This window comes from Euprymna scolopes, chromosome 2 (assembly GCF_053919585.1).
Source record: "Euprymna scolopes isolate OS-2025 chromosome 2, ASM5391958v1, whole genome shotgun sequence".
Classification (NCBI taxonomy): Eukaryota; Metazoa; Mollusca; class Cephalopoda; order Sepiida; family Sepiolidae; genus Euprymna; species Euprymna scolopes.
The window spans coordinates 24,932,896-24,950,359 of record NC_136483.1 but is presented as its reverse complement, the minus strand read 5'-3'; the positions used below and the strand labels follow the sequence as shown (position 1 = coordinate 24,950,359).

The window sequence follows — 17,464 nt, the reverse complement described above, 5'->3', positions numbered from 1 at the left end:
CAGTACTTATACACTTAATGAACTGTGCTGAACTAATAGCGTTATTATTTAGAAAGCCATTCTTAATATGAGGAGAGGGGCGTGTTTTGCAACTATTCTGAACTTTCACCTAACAATATAATAAAAAAGATATCGTAAAACTTTTATTAAACTTGAAAATACTAATAAAAAAGTAGCACGGTTCAATAAGTGCATAAGCACTAAACATTTCAATTAGAAGCCAAAAAAGGAGGAAAGGGACACATTCAAATTTATAATTACTGTATGCTTGGAATGAAAACGGGAACGCTATTTGTGTACTTAGTCAAATTACGCATTAAATAAAGGGTAGGGTAAACTGATAAAAAGGAATAATTAGCAAGTATTTGAAACTATTCCAATAACTAGTTATTTACGTTAAATATACAAACAAAATCTATATAATAGTCACAAAAATATAAAACTCACTAGAACGTATATTTAGTGCCTGTTACATTTCGCCTCTGTTTGTTCATCATTTTATTTTCGTAAACATTCCTCCACATTTCTTCGATGTCTTTTTGCTGCACTAATTAAATCGACACCAGACAACTTAGCGTAACAGATTTACATATCACTAAGAAACTAATGCAAACTATTCAAATAATGATGTAATTATGAGATTGCTGAAGTGCTTTGTTTAAATTATTGTACGAGGGTCGTTCCAAAAGTAAAGCGTCCTATTTTTTTAAACTCTAAAGGATAAAGGGCTACGGAAACGGGAATGGTGCTTTTAAAACGAGCGATTTTTTGTACTCCAGAATTTACTTTCCTACATAGTTATCAACATTCGCAATGAACTTTCGCCAACGATGACCGATGTATTCGTCGTAAAGTCCAGAGCGTGGTTTGTCACTCACATCTCTGTCGTCACTTTGAAATCGACGAACCTATTTTCACACAGTGCTAACATCAACTGCATCGGCTTTGTAGATATTTAACAGGTGCCGGTAAATATTGACCGGTTCCATTTTTTTTCTCTGCCTATGACCGACGTTCATGACAGGAATTGCTTTCTTAGAGTCTCACTCCGTCAATATCTGCAACAGAGAGATGACATTTCTTGGTCATGAAGGTCATGAATGAATAATTTTAGTCATCAAAACAATGCAATTTGCAATCCCTTCTGCTCTATTCCGGCGGGATAAAAAATAGGAGGCATTACTGTTGGAACGGCTCTGGTATGTTGTTATCTATATTTTTATTGAAGGTTGTGGCAAACGCCAATGGCCTGAATGGAGCATACAGTCGAATATCCTGGGTGGAGAACCGGTACAATCTAATAAAAAATGGCCGTGGATTGTGTATATACATGATACTAAAAGATTTTGTGGTGCGTCAATCATTAATGCTAATTGGATCCTCACCGCCGCTCATTGCGTGGAAAAGTAAGTCATTATCAAATAAAGTGTATTTCGTCATTAGAATTTTTGCAACGTTTATCATTGCTAATGAATTTTACTTGTGATACATGTCGCTAATGAAAGAATAACTATCGCAGTAGAAAAGGTATTCAATATTAAAAAATATATAGTAAAAATTTTAAATGTATATTTTAAGATAAAAATACACAGTTAAACATTGCAAAATTGTATTATTTGTATTATTCGGACTACTTATTCTCATCTTGAAAGTCATTTGGACAAGGTTACGTTCCATGTAATCTTCGATTTTCATCAGATATACTTTGTTGAACTCTGAAATCTCTCTGCCAAACTCTGAAATCTTTCTATTGAACTCGGAAATCTACACGGGATTTCGAATGGTGTATTTTATTTAATCCCTGGAAGTAGCATGCTCTTTTTCCGTCAGCCATGACTGGGTTGAAGTCCTACGTAATAGCCAATCGTATTTTAAGTATCGTCCGCACTGAAAATAAAACCTTCAACTTCCAAAAGTTACTTTACAACTGATTTTTATTTAGTACTTGATACACTACGCCACAGGCAATGAAGAAAATTGGATGTTACATCGACCGAATCGTTTTGAAAATAACAATCAATATGACAACAGTCGTTCGAAGAAATCAAATATGAATAATCAATCCTCATCACAAATAAAACGAAACTTATTTTCTTGCAATGCCAGCAGCGATTGGTAGCAGTATAAAGAAAAACATTCAAAATGAGAACGGTGGTGTGAATAATCTAAATCATATATTAATGTTTTCTTATTTGCTTCTATTTTGACAATATTTTTATCATACGTTCTTCCAGATATGACATATGAAAGCTTTCTATACTGCCCATGCAATTTCTTATATCATCGATACAGCTTGTGAATTCTCTCTGTTCTCCTCTGTATTATAATAATCATCATAAAATCGTATGAATTCGAAGGCATTGATTCCTCGATGTATTTTCTAGTCAGAATTCTTTCTAGAAAGGCATCGGGTACTTACGGGGGGGGGAACCACGTGATAGTTTCGACATCCGTAAGTGAAAATCATTTTTTGTTGAACGAACTGTATTCGAAGTTGGAGGACCAAGATTGTAAGTCCGTGTCGTTAATCACTTAACCACCGTCACCTCCCCTGTATTAAAAATGATTTTACAGGTTTCACAATGAGCTTTTGCTATGTATAATTGATAATACTATTCAGTGTAATGTATTGTTTGTGTTCCTTATAAGTCGTAGTTTTTCTAAGGTTACAGAGTTAGAAGGAACCGAATACTGTGGAACGAGTATGTGTTGGATTCGTAACTCGTACAACAAATCATAGTTGAGTATTTTAATCTACAAATACAACCATCTGCTGCTTCCCCAACTGTACTGAAATGCAGAAGTTCAAGTGTCACGTGAACCGACATATTGCTGCCCAGCTCCCCGCATAGAACCCCTGTAGCTTATGTCCCTGATAGTAGCCCCCTACATCAAAATGGCAATGTGCCTTGTTTGGGGTGAAAATGTAATAAAAAAATACTGTCATCCCTGCAAAACATTTACAACAAATACTCGTCTATCTACAACAATTGTCAATAATTTCCCCTACTCTTTATCTGTGCTTAGAACTAAATGAAAATTTCATGAGCAACGTTTTTTGCTCCCTCAAAACTGTCCGTCTGTGGAACACAATGCTGCGAAACTACTTTCCTCCTGATTGTAACATTTTAAATCATATATTAATAAGTTGAGCCGTCCACTTAAATAATCAAACCACACAGGGTTGTCTCAGAGTCCACCCGACATTCATTAATCCTTATTCTCGAGTGTTCCTTAGGCGTTGACAAGCGGTGAGCCCCTATTAACAAAATTAAATAGTCGGATTCAGATATTTTGAGATATTAGAGGTCAGAATCTGAGTCAAAATTTTCGACATCCTAGTAGTCTCGGTTAGATTTAGACTTTATAGGAGCCTATTTCGTAACCCTGGTTCATAGAAATGGTATAAAACAATAAGCTTGCAGTATTTCACTTTAATTTTTCTATGAAAGTTATATATGATGCTCGATCTTAGAAATGCCAGCCATGAAGTCTTTGAAAGTATGAATGTGGGAGAACTGAATTTTGTATTTTGTGGCATTCTGGCAAAGACATTTGGAGAAATCACACACTTTGCCTCTGGAGGGGTAATTAAAAGTTTAGAAAAACGATTTTCTTGCTCGAAGAAAATTAGGACGAGATCGCCTCAATTAAGTGTTATAGTTAATATGAGGTGTTATTTTTCCACCTGTCTGACTTGGGAGACTGAAGTATCTAAAGCTGTGAGTCCTTATGTTTCTGTAAAATAGAATTAAGATGATAGCAGGTACCTTGTGAAATTGGAATGTTGACAACTGAGACTTAAATAGGTATACGTTTTCTGTTTTGGTCCTCAGATGTAAGCTATGAATGGTTATTAAATGATTATAAAAAGAAACATAAAGGGCCTAGAAATTAACACCAGTGGGGAGAAGGGATCAGAAAGAACTGTCGGACGCAGGACAGTCGCCGTCAAATTTTGAGGTAAGGCGAAAGACGCCTTGAATTTAGTAATGTCAGGGAAATGGCCGATATAACAGCTGATATTGATCATGAGGAAATAAAAGAGGGGGGATATTAGATGGACAACATTCAGTGATTTTGCTAAAATAGTTGATATTAAGAATTATTGTTTAAAGAAATAAAATCGGTCCCTGGAATGTAAAAATAAGTTTTAGCTAAAATGTTTACAAAAATTAGCTTAGCTAAATATAGACAAAATATGGTAGATTGACCTTGAACAGTTGGCGTACGTGACCATTAATGAGACGTGTAAATGAGAAGTGTCGTTGGATCATTTACATCACCGCAACTCACGTGTCCTTTGGCGGATGATATACCAAAACTAAGATGTCAAAAGTTTAGAGTTGAGAGTCTAGGAGTTGTCGGCAAACCATGCAGACGTGCATTGGTACGAGCTCTGAAAGCCTGGAAGCGAGGCTAGACGAAAATAAGTATATAGACACGTAAGGTAGGCTCCTGGGAACCCTAAGAGAAATCTTAAATAAATTTATATGTATAGAATATAGATTGTTGGCATGTGGTTCATGATCAGCATGTGAGGAAAAGTTTCACGTATGTCTCAGTGTTCGTACATATTACATTTATCACAACACCCAGCAGTTGAAGACAGATGACCTCCGGTATGAAACTTTTTCCATATCCCCCCTATCTAGGTAATATAAACACTTTGGATACCCGTTATCCAACGTATACATTTTTTGGTACTATGACTATATAACACTACTATAACTAAAGCTGATTTTCTTTCTAAAAACTGTTTTATTCGTGAGACCCGGGATTTATTGATTGATGTGTTATATATTTCCATATTTGGCTCCAAAACCAATAAAATAATTTCATCGCCAACGAACATCTTTTCCGCCGAAGCCTGCCGCCTCCTCGCTACCGTCTCAAGGCATTATTCGCTCCGTGTCCAGCTTCTTGTCATCAATTGTGTATTGCCGGTTAGCCTGGGCTTCGTCTAGTTGGTTAGCACTTTGGTAGGTTATAAATTCGAAGTCACAAGATCGGTTTGTGGAAGGGTTTTTAATGATTATATTGTACAGTTGAATGTAATAATCAAAGAAGAAAGCGCCCGTGTGTGTGTGTGGGGGGGGGGTTATACAGCTTACCTTCGGATGGGATCTGAAAGAGAGATTAAAGATGGTAGCCATGGATTTACAAGGTGTAGTCTCGTGGAATCTCACGAGATCTCATCTTCCACTGCACACGTATGCAAATGGAAAGGAGTCTATTTTCTAATAAAATGTCTGTTGGCAGAGGTGGTCGGAGAACACGTGCTGGAAGTTGTGAAATAAAGTTTACAGTGACGAATTCTAGCTGAACTTGTATTTATGTTATTTTGTTTTGCTATTTACCAATATATACAGTCGATAACTTCTCCCCGTTGTTCGAAAAAGATTCAGAGACTTTCTTCTGTGATATCATAGTTTCACGCTCATACGAATTCTTTTGCTAATCCTCATAACCAGCAACAAATGACACCATTCTTATAAACACAACAATAATGTTATGATGTCTGATATGTAATATATTGTGTCTCCAAGCGTATCATAAACACGTAATAAGTAATTACATTAAAGAGTCACATTACAATGATTTGTCCTTTACAAAATTCCATTATTTGAAGATTGAAAAGTGTAAATATTTAAAGCTCTATCCAATTTGAACTTGTTCACACAACAGATAGGAGGCATACGAAAGTCATTATTAACGTTTTGTCTTTTCAGTGTAAAACCAACAGACAAACCATTTTTCGCATATGCTGCACTCACCGATCTCCGTTATGCATCTATAAGGAGAGAGGTTTCTAAGATTGTTATTCATCCAGACAACCAAAGTACACGGAATGCTGATATTGCTCTCTTAAAACTGAAAACAGCACTGCCCATGTCAGACAGCATTCGACCGATATGCTACTCAGACTTCTACCCAGATTCGTCCACGGAGTGTTATTCGATTGGTTGGGGAATAACAAGTAATGGTAAACTAGACTTTCTTTTCTTACACCATATTTATAATGACCAATTCTAGATGACATCGCATTTAAGACTTCGATTCATGATTGGGTTAGCTGACGTAGGGGCACAGATAAGGCGACTATATCCTTGACCAATTGTTATATTACGAATCGCCTGACGAGATATCCGATCGATTTTTATTCATACAAGCCATTATCATTGATTCCTGTTCGTTAAAGTCTGAATGTCAAAAAACTGTTATCAGATTTACAGCACTCTCCATCTTATTCTAAATCAGTTTGTATTATCGGGACGACTTCCAACCATTGATTTCTTGTTGGTCCCCCGACAAAAGGAGGGTGGACCTGTAAATTCGTCCGCCTGCACTTTTCCCAATGACTACTCGTTGGAAATGTTTTAAACAAACAAATATTAAACATGGTATGGGTAAAAAAAAGTAACAGAACGGATTTCCCGGGATACCTCCAGTTGCTTCCATAGGGGTGCCTTTCGGGTTAAAATCTCTAAAATTGACACTTTCGTGCTTATTAAAAAAATGATGATGTTGGATTTTTATAAAACTTAAAAGTTGTAACTAACTGATTTCTATATAATTTTCTTTGTCTATACTTCGCGATAATTCTTGGGTGTGTCCCAGGGCTAATAAAAACACTCCATTTTGGGGCCTACTTTACCATATTTGTCCGAAATTTTCTGTGTATGTCTATTTAGCAGTTTTGCATGGGGATGAACTCAAATTTAAATATATTAAGGCCTTGGGGACTTTTTGGGCGTAATGGGGTGGGGCAATGATAGACTTAGTCATTTCAGTCTTTGCATGATGTAGACTCAAATTTGCATATGTTAAGGCCATAGAACTGCACCTTTTGTTCATTTTCATCAAGATTTGACGTCCCCTGAGGACTTTTGAGGCTAAATAGTGGGGAAGGGGAAATGCTGAACTTAGTCGTTTGTTTATGCCTCGTTCACTATGCGCTCACGGGGAACCATGCATGCTTCAATTTTATTTAACTGGTTCATAATGACAGTTCGTCTTCTGTAAAGTTTAAATGACAATTAACCTTGATGAGATTCTAATACGCTTCGCGCATTTTTATGCATTTTATTCATTTTTATGTGATTTCGATGCTGCTCTATTTCTTCAGTTTTTACGGCAAATTTGACTGATGTCATCAGTTTTTGTGGGATCGGGAAAGTGAGGTGAATATCAGATTATTGGGACAGCGATTATTATTATTATTATTATTATTATTATTATTATTAATAATAATAATAATAATAATAATAATAATAATAATAATGATTAAAAATAGGTTAGATATTGAACAATTAAAATTGGAATTTTTTGTTTGCCAAAAGTGTGTTTGGAAGGACATATGTAGAATCCGCGTGAGGGAAAGTCACGTTGGTTTACAATAGGTCTCTGACGTCATAAACGGAAGAGGTTCTCGATATATTGAATCGAAGGTTCGAAGTTGGGGGATGAGAAGATCACAATCACACACAGTGATAGAGTCAGTTGGAGACTGGGAGCTGATCCCCTTAGAGGCGAAGGGTAGAAAAGAGACGATGTAGTCATATAAGTTTGAATTCCTGACATTATCAATCGGCTGACAGATGAATAAAGAAATCACCATCTATATTTTGTAACTGTTCGTGTCGTCTTTACAACCGAAAAGGTAAATGTGTTTTGTCATTATCTTGAACTTTGTATAACTCCCCCCTCAAGTAATTTATCTCCCCTCCTCTGCGTTAACAAAAACTGTATAAATGCCTCAGTTCCGTATTATAATATGATAAAAGAATTATCATCACAGTCGTCATGATGTACCAAGAATATAAATGTTTTTCTCTGTTATAAATGTCATAATCATCCTTGCTCTGAATCCCCGTTAAACATGTCTCCAATATTACCCCCATTATACAATAGAATACATCGAAAATTAGAGAACTTCTCAACACATTATTATCCTGGTGCGACACATTATGTTGGTAAATATTCTACAATTGAAAATTATTGAAATAATTCAATGTTGCTAATATTCCTTTTGTCATGTTCGATCAGCAAGAACTGCATAAATGTCTCAGCATCCATAATAATAATATGAAGTCCTCAATAATTGTCACGGTCGTTGTTATTATGTACCAAGGATATAAATGTCTCTAGCTGTTATAAATGTCATTATCATCCCTGTTCTGAGTCCCCGCTATACAAGTCTCAAATATGTATCCCTCTTATGCAACATCTAGTCGATTTGGTGCCGTTACACGTGTCTCTACAGCAGTAATAGAGCCTGTTCTGCAAGTATTTTAATGGGATGTGCTCTGATGAACTTATTGTATTTATACCCCCTTGACTTACATACAGCCGACAAACCTTTAGCAAACAAAATCCCACCCCTTGATTGTAGAGGTCTTTAGATACCGGAAGCCCTTCTACTCTAATAGCTTCTTCCGTCGCAATGATAGACTTTTAAAATCCCTCTGTTTAATTCTTCTGTGACAGTACTGACATGCAAGCGTTCAACTGTAATGTAAATCTCTTTGCATAGTCCTCTGTAAGTATTGCCCTAAATAGAAGTCCCTTGCGTTCAAGTAGCAATAGGTCTTGTTTGGTGTGAGCAAGAGTAAAAAAGAAAAAATTAAAAATAATAAAAAATAACATTACAGCGAAGTGACGAGGTTTGGACCTTGGTAGTATTACAACTTGCAGAAAGGGTTTTAAAATTATAACATTTATTTGTTAAATCTTTGTACTTGTTTATTGATTCATGTCTGTCGGTAGGTAGATTGACAAACACATTCTTAATCTTCTACATTCCTTTTTTTTTCTTTTACAGGTGGTGATTTTGTCAAAGTTTTGCACGAAGTAAGAATTTCTCTTTGGGATGATAGTAGATGCAAAAAATATGTGGGGCCGATGATGAAATCCACAATGATGTGCACAGCTGATGCAAGACGGAATATTTGTTCAGTAAGTTTTTACCAAATATATATTCAGCATTAAGACAACTAAATAGGCGTGCCAGACGTCACCATAATGCGCTTAGTCAAATTGATTTTATCTCAGAATAATTTGAAAACCAAAGACAAAACAGGAATAATGTTTCAAGGAAGTAATATAACAAAAGTAGAGAAGGCTTCTAGATTGGTCATATTGACTGTTACGGTGCCCCATTGAATTATATAACAGTAATCAATTCATTAAAATCCATTCTCCATTGGAAAGCAATCCAACGGGCTACCTAAATGTATGGATGTCCAAAAGTGTAATAATGTTTCGAGTTTTTATGTCAAAGTATATATGGAAAATATTTATTAACATTTATTTTTTAGCGTACTAGCAGGTCTACCCGACGTTGCCGGAGAAAAAGTGTAATATATTTCTATTAAAACTTCTATCTCTCTACTTCTCTCTATATATTTCTCTTTTTCTTACATTATCCCAATCATCTCTCTACAGTCCTCTTTCTTCTCCGCTCAGTCTATTCTTCGCCTTGGCACACACAGATACGCGCACACAGGCGACTCCTTTCTACAGATTCTTCGAGGAATATGCCGGCATGAAGCAATTAATTCCTTGATAAATAATCAGAATTATGTTCCTATCTTTCGTACTCAGGCTACAAAACTGTTCTCTCCTTACTAAATATTCGCCAATCTAAAATCAAAACATAAATAGTTTTTTTATCTCAATTTTAGATATTATTCATCCGAGTTAATGCCGATCCAGAAAATTCCAACTTTTTAGTTATTTGTTTTATTTTCTAAGTTTTAGTCAGAAATACAAACAAATAAACATACACACAGACATTTGCCTAACTGATTTAATGTTAATATTGTGGAATCAGAAGAGTTTTCATATGAATTCACCATGTAGTAAAGGCCTAAAGGAATTATTTTAAGGTTGTTGCATTAATTATATAATTATTTGCAAAATTATTTCCAAGATAAATCTTTAATTAAACTCTGAATATGCCGAACTAAGAAACAATGTACACAAATTGTAGCTAAAAGTGCATTAACTGTCGTCGGAAAAGTAATGGTTCATTGAGATCCGTTCCCCGTCATTACACTATATATATATATATATATATATATATATATATATATATATATATATATATATATATATAATTTTTTAATTTTTTATTGAGCCCATAATAAATTTACATTATTGTTTCCATTGGATTTTCACCCCAAGAGATGTAACTGCCTTACAACAAACGTAGTATCTAAAGCAATTATTACTCCCACAGAAGATCCTAATAATAAAAATTCTATATAGGCATCTCAAGTACCCCCTTTAAGGAAAGATTCAGGGTCCACAAATGCTCCATAAACAACCCTAATCACCCAAACAAAACTTCCCTCACCGACCACTACCTACAGCTAACCAGAAGCCAACTCACCTCAACTATCACCTGGGAAATCCTAAAAAAAAACAGCACTTGCAAATCAATTAACTCCCCATGTCATCTTTGTTTATATGAAAAATTATTTATCACACATTTTAAAGATAAGGATAAACTTTTAAATAAAAAATACGAAACATCAATAAATTGCAAACACTACAAACAATATCTCCTTAGTAATTTTACTTCATTCCAAATATAAAAACTAACATAACAGAAATACCCTACCCACTACCTCCTGGATACAACCAATAACCTTTACCTACTACTTTCCTACTTAATTATCCACCCTCTAATAACCTCACTAATTAATATTATCCGACTCATTAACCAATAATTCTATTTTTCCCATCTTTACTATCACCAATAATCATCCTAAATCTGCCTAACTATCTATATTATCACCTGCCCCCCTTCTCTTTTTTTCTCTTCTTCTCTCAACATATATTATCCTTAATAACAACATCTACAAAATGTAAATACCGCATTAATTGCACTCCCCCCGGTCTATGTCGCCCCCCATCCTTAACTAATAATCCCCATCTTTACTATCATCAACAATAATCCTCAATCCGCCCACCTATCTATATTATCCGAACCTGCCCCCTTCTCTTTTTTTTTTCAACATATATTATCCTTAATAACAACGTCTACAAAATGTAAATAATGCATTAACTGACTTTCCCCTCCCCACCCGTCTATATCGACCCCCCTACTTCCCACCCTCTTACTACCATCAATAATCAACTTTAATCCGCATTAAATATCTTCCCCCCTCCTCCTCTCTCCCCCCAGGTATATGTCGAACCCACCCTCCCTTCATACCTCCCCCCCAGCATCCGCATCCATCTCGAACTGTATAATTATATGTTTTAATTCTAAGAAGATATCAATAGAACCTCCAAAAAATCAAAAATCCGGCGTCGTCATAAAAATCACGTTGCCATGGTGACAATAGTTACCAACTGCCACAGTAGCTACTGATCACTTACTCCCACTCCCTCTTACACAACAACAAATACCATGACGCTAAAAACCTCTACTCCCACCACTCCCCCCTAAGTATTTTCAAAATTTAACGTCTACTTTTCTTTCTTTCTTTTTTTCTTTTTTCAAAAAGTACCTAATAGAAGCTCGTTAGCATCTCTTCACAACTGAAATTCTACTATAAAACCTCCTCACACTACCACACGACCTCCCCCCTCTATTTAATAACCCCCCCATTAACTTTATATCCATTTCTGTAAGTTTAAATTTCAGTCCACCTATAAATTCCGATGAAATTGGTACTCTACCCCATCTCTTGGGGTGAAAGTCCAATGGAAACAATAATGTTAATTTATTATGGGCTCAATAAAAAATTAAAAAATTATATACCGCTCTATTAACATATCGAGCACTTTTATCGGTTTTTTTTACCTTATTTCCCTTGAAAAGAAATCTCTCTCTCTCTCTCTCTCTCTCTCTCTATATATATATATATATATATATATATATATATATATATATATATATATATATATATATATATATATATATATATATACAGAGAGAGAGAGAGAGAGAGAGAGTGAGAGAGAGAGGGGGGGGGAGAGACTACTTCATTTAATCACATAAATTAATATACGAAGATATAATTTTATGCTTATTATTCACATAAATTAATATACAAAGATATAATTAATCACATGAATTAATATACGAAAATATGATTGTATGCGTATTATTTCGGTATTTACTTCAATAGTGCTCAGTACATAGGTAGAGCTAGGTAGTAAGTTATGAAAATATATATAGCAATTAAGCTACACAGAATATTCTGCGTTTCATTCTCGTGAGAATTCGTCAGGCTTATGCGAAAAGTTGTGGATATCCGCATTTTTATATACGCACCTGCTATTGAATTTTCTAGTTAGTCAATCAGCTTCCTAGTTGCTACCGCACCCATCCTAATCAGCCAATGAGCGGGCACTTACAGGATAAAGGTACAGTTGACCTCAGGTTTATCCCTTTCCTTTCTGTGTTTTTATGGGAAGGTAATTAATTAGACTTTATTCCTAATTATAATCATCTTTGTCGTTTATTGTTTATTTTAATTGTATAGCTTAACATATTTCACATTCATTGGCCCCTGATTAATTAATTAATTCCTATAACATGTAATACCTGCTCCCCAAAGCGTACTCCATGCCTCTACCGCCCAATCATGTTAAAATCCCACTCTAGTATATTTTAAATACGATAATTATCTAATAATCCCCTGGATAACCCCCACCTTCTTATGTATACCCCTACACAAGATCCTCTAATATGCCTATCGCTAGACGTCGCATCCCTATTTTATTACCTAGCACCTCTCCTTTTCTTCTGATGAGAAGCATTAATCTCCGAAATGTCTGGTATAAAGAGCTTTCAGAACGCCCCCGCCTTATATTGTATTTCTTTGTTTCAAATTGATGAATAAATCTAAATGTAACAGCATATATATTTTCTATTATCAATATCTTTTCACTTTGTAATATAATATAATATAATATATATATATCATGAAACTTCGTGTTCCTCTCTCACACAACAGATTCATCGGGCCAGTCATACGTGGAGACGAACATCATGGTGTGGTGTTAGACTGGGAGTAGTTGATTCCATTTGTCTACCTTGGTAGTTCTCTGTCGAGGGATGGCTGTCTCGACACACTGAAATCTGCAGACGTATTCAGAAGGCATTTGCAGCTTTTGGAAGGTTGGAGAATAGAGTGTGGTCTGTAATTAGCTGAAAATGATGAGACTAGATTTGTTTGTTTTTTATTTATTAGCTGGAAATGCGACACTTGTGAACGGGTGCTTTTATCAAAAGCTAGCTACGTCATAGGGATACCTTTCAACCTCCAGAGGATGTCAACTCAGTGGAAATTGCTCAATTTGTATGTCACATCTGCTTCAAGATGTGCAAAACTGTGGCAGAGTCATCTGAGATGGCATGGACGACGAGATTGGGAGAACTCAACGTGACGGCGAGGCGATCATCTGGAAAAATGCAGCAATCATCATCATGATATATATATATATATATATATATATATATATATATATATATATATATATATATATATATATATATATATATATATATATTAAACAATATCGGCTAAATAAAATCAGTTTAAAATCAGTCTGACAGAGCTGTGAAAAAAACAAAAAATCACAGAAAGCCGTTTAATAGTTGATTTATGTTATACAAATTGATGTGTGTGTGTGTGTGTGTGTGTGTGTGTGTGTGTGTGTGTGTGTGTGTGTGTGTGTGTGTGTGTGTGTGCTCACTCATTTATTAGCAAACATTTTCTAAACGATACTGACGTTTTCTTTCTTTTGTATTCTTCCAGGGAGACAGCGGCGGTCCATTAATGTGCTTCAACCGAAAGCAGTCTCAGTGGACAGTTATTGGTATTGCCAGCTTCGGATCTCCCTGCGGTAAACCCTACATGGTAGGCGTGTTTACGAGAGTTGCTTCGTACGTCGACTGGATCACGCAAACGATTAACTATGATCCGTAAACTCGTCATTCGTTATCCACTCAGCCAATCTCAAACACCCACACGAATAAAAACTATAAACATACACATAGACACTCACACACGCACTCACTAACACGTGACACACTGACACATATATATTTCTATTTCCATAAACTTATTTATGGCTTTGTGTTTATAAATCAGCTGCTAGAGATGGTGTATTTTAAAGGGAGCTATATTTAATTTATTTTAGTTTTGTGCAGAGGTGAGGTGACAAAAGTGACAAAAGAAGAAAGAGATTATTTAAATTTAATTATTTCTTTAATCAAGATTGCAATTTCTTTTTTGATACCGCTAATGCATTTTAGACATTTTCTGGGATCAAACTCACGTAATTACTTTTTTCTGCTATTTTTAATAGAATTTAAAATTTCAAGTTAAAAAAAAGAAAGAAAACGCCATTCACCGCCTTTTTTATCGATGGATGAACAATTAAATACGTTTTTAAAAGCTTTTTGAAGTAATGATTTTTTTTTGTTGTTGTTAAAATAAGTTTAAGGATGATTTGCTATAAGAATATGCAAAAATATTATAATATAAATGCCTGAATTTCAAATAATTGTATCTTTTATATCATTATATAGATTTCCCGTGGCGGAACTAAAAAAATCCAAAGTTTAATGTTACTTTTTAAGAAACTATGGAAGCTTTTACACGACAAAAAAATTCATAAGTCGTAATTTAGGAAGAGTCGGATAAAAATTGTTTGTAAATGCAGAACAATTGTTATAGCACATGTAGTTTTCCGTAGATGAAAAAATAACATGTAACAAAAGATTGCCTAAAGAAATTATCGTATTTTTAGCAAAATGCGCAGTTAGCTATCGTTTTTTTTATCGATTCTTCAAAGAATTTCCTATATAATAGTATATTGGAAATGGAAATATTGAGCTCACAAAAAGAAAATTATTAATTTATTTTTCAATGATTTAAAAGTGGTGTTTTTCGTAAAAATAATATATATATATATATATATATATATATATATATATATATATATATATATATATATATATATATATATATATAATTAAGGATGTCAACTCACCATATTAATTCGAAAAACTAAAAGTTTTCCCTTTATGTATTTTATCAAGAAGTTCGATAAAATTATCATAAGATATTTATCTATACTTTTTTTTTTTGCTAAGAAGCAACATAAAAATGAATTATTTCAGAAGAAGCCGAAAACATTGAAATGGAAAAACTAGTCTAGAGCGTTTTACATCTTTGAAATAAAATGTGAAATCCCTGAAGCGCATGTCGAAAGTGTGAAAAGGTTTATAAACGGATGTTTACAGTAATGTACCAATAGATAAATAAATTAGACTCCAACAATCAATGTTTAATCTGAGATGACCCTTAATCTGATGTTATAAATGAACAAATTCTAATAAATTTATAACTTGTATTTGTTTCATTTTTTTATTGTCAAGAAAAAAAAATTAAAAGAATCGTTTTGGAATCGGAAATTAAGCTCAAATGTTTCCGATTCCGATACCTCAAAAAGTTCCGATTTTTTTCTCATTCTGTTTAATCGTCCAAATACTAATACACACACGCGCGCACACACCCACGCATATATATACACATATATATACACACATATAACCATACACATATATATACATAGATATATACATACCACATACACATACACGCACACACACACTCACACTCACACACACACACACACACACACACACTTGCAGACTTATCAACCCAGCTAAAAGTGAAATGGGTCTAGCAAGTAAATATATAATCAGGAATATTAATAAATATATAAAAAATAACTCCAACCATAAGACTTTAGACTAATTCCCAAGAATCCACCCACTGGTTCAAAGCCATTCCCAATAAAGAACAATGTAAATTTACTCAGTTCGACATTACTGACTTTTATCCTTTCATCAGCAGTGAAATCCTGGCCAACTAGAGACCTCTTCATGCAACAACGATTATATATATATTATATATATATATGTATATATATATATATATATATATATATATGAATATATATATGAGATGTAGTTTGCTTAAAACAGCATTTGGGATATGTATGTAGAAGAGATTTAGAAGGCTATCACAGTGTGAGGAATGGAATGTAGTCGATTTTGATGAAGAAAGGAAAAACAAGCAACAATTTGCAAATTAATAAGTGTATATATATATATATATATATATATATATATATATATATATATATATATATATTAAATTGTGTTTAGTATCAAATATTCTTATTTTGCAAATCGTCAATTGTTTTTTTATTTGTCCTAAATACCGTCTACATTCCATTTCTCATAATGTGATAGCCTGCTAAATCTTATACATATACACCTATATATCCGTGTGGTAAAATGTTTTCATGTTAAATTCTACCTAATCATGCAGAATATAGAAACTGTGTAAATAAAATTTAGCATAATAGTTAAATGAAACCAATCGTCTATTAAGAATCCATAAAAATAAATAATTTATTAATTAACGCTTGGTTTTCAACGACATATTCAATGTATTAAGCGTCATATAGTCACTTATCTATTTATGACTGAGTATATTAAGAAGTTCTTTGTTATAATTTTTAAAATGAAAATGTAGGTTTTTAATATCAATGTCAGAGCGAGAAAAAACGTGATAGGTTATATAGATTACTAGCGTGACTGCATGAACATTACTTGGTGCTTTCTACATCATTGTAGATGAAAGTAATATTCTTGTTAAAATAACGAATGTCTACTAGGAAGAAATGAGCCTTGCTTTTTCTGTAAAAATATTAGGTTCGTGCAAAAATAATGTCTTTTTTTTACTTGAAGTTGAACGTCAAAAAACGACATTATTTTTGCACCAACCTAATAATTGTCGTTGTCAACTAAATATATTTTAAACAAATAAAATATATTTTACTCATTTAATTATTTAAAATTGTGACAATTTAATTCTTTTTAGAACGATACATATCATCATTATCGTCAACAAAATTGGCAGCTAAATATTCTTCTGATCAATAAAAACGAATGTCGCTTTTTGTAATGCATTGATATAACTGTATGGTTTTAGTATACGGGGCGGCATAATCTAGTTTTGAAGCAATTCATTTTAAAATAGGTAAAGTCGAAATTTGTGTGCGAATGTGTTGTGTTGTTTCTGATTTTTAGCTAAACACACAGACAATTTATTTTTATATAAGAGATTTATCAAAAACATATATATATACAAAGTGTTTCAGAAAGAATACACCAAAATCATTGCGTAGTTTATTCAAATCTATAGCGTTGTAGTTGGCATTTTCTTTACCCTTCTCCTAAGACATGTCTTCAATTCATCAGAAGACAGAGTTCATTTCGCTTCAGCTCGGATGACTGTCTCTTTAACATCAACCATCTTCGATCCAGGACCAAAGTTCATAAAAGTTACCATGAGGAACCTACTTTTTGCTGATGATATAGTAGTAGTATCTCACACTGAAGAAGAACTTCAAAGAAACA

General features: G+C 33.8%; 1 protein-coding gene across 1 annotated transcript in view; it reads left to right on the top strand.

Moving 5' to 3' along the window:
- The window catches only part of LOC145241428 (chymotrypsinogen A-like), a 171,733-nt gene extending 156,837 nt beyond the window's left edge, over nt 1-14,896 (top strand). Inside the window, exons 3-6 of the mRNA XM_080104381.1 lie at nt 1,229-1,406; nt 5,733-5,986; nt 8,825-8,958; nt 13,782-14,896. Of these exons, the coding sequence (XP_079960507.1) occupies nt 1,229-1,406; nt 5,733-5,986; nt 8,825-8,958; nt 13,782-13,952 (737 nt within the window). The 3' untranslated portion in view covers nt 13,953-14,896. The remainder of the gene's footprint in view (nt 1-1,228; nt 1,407-5,732; nt 5,987-8,824; nt 8,959-13,781) is intronic.
- The last annotated feature ends 2,568 nt before the right edge of the window (nt 14,897-17,464 follow it).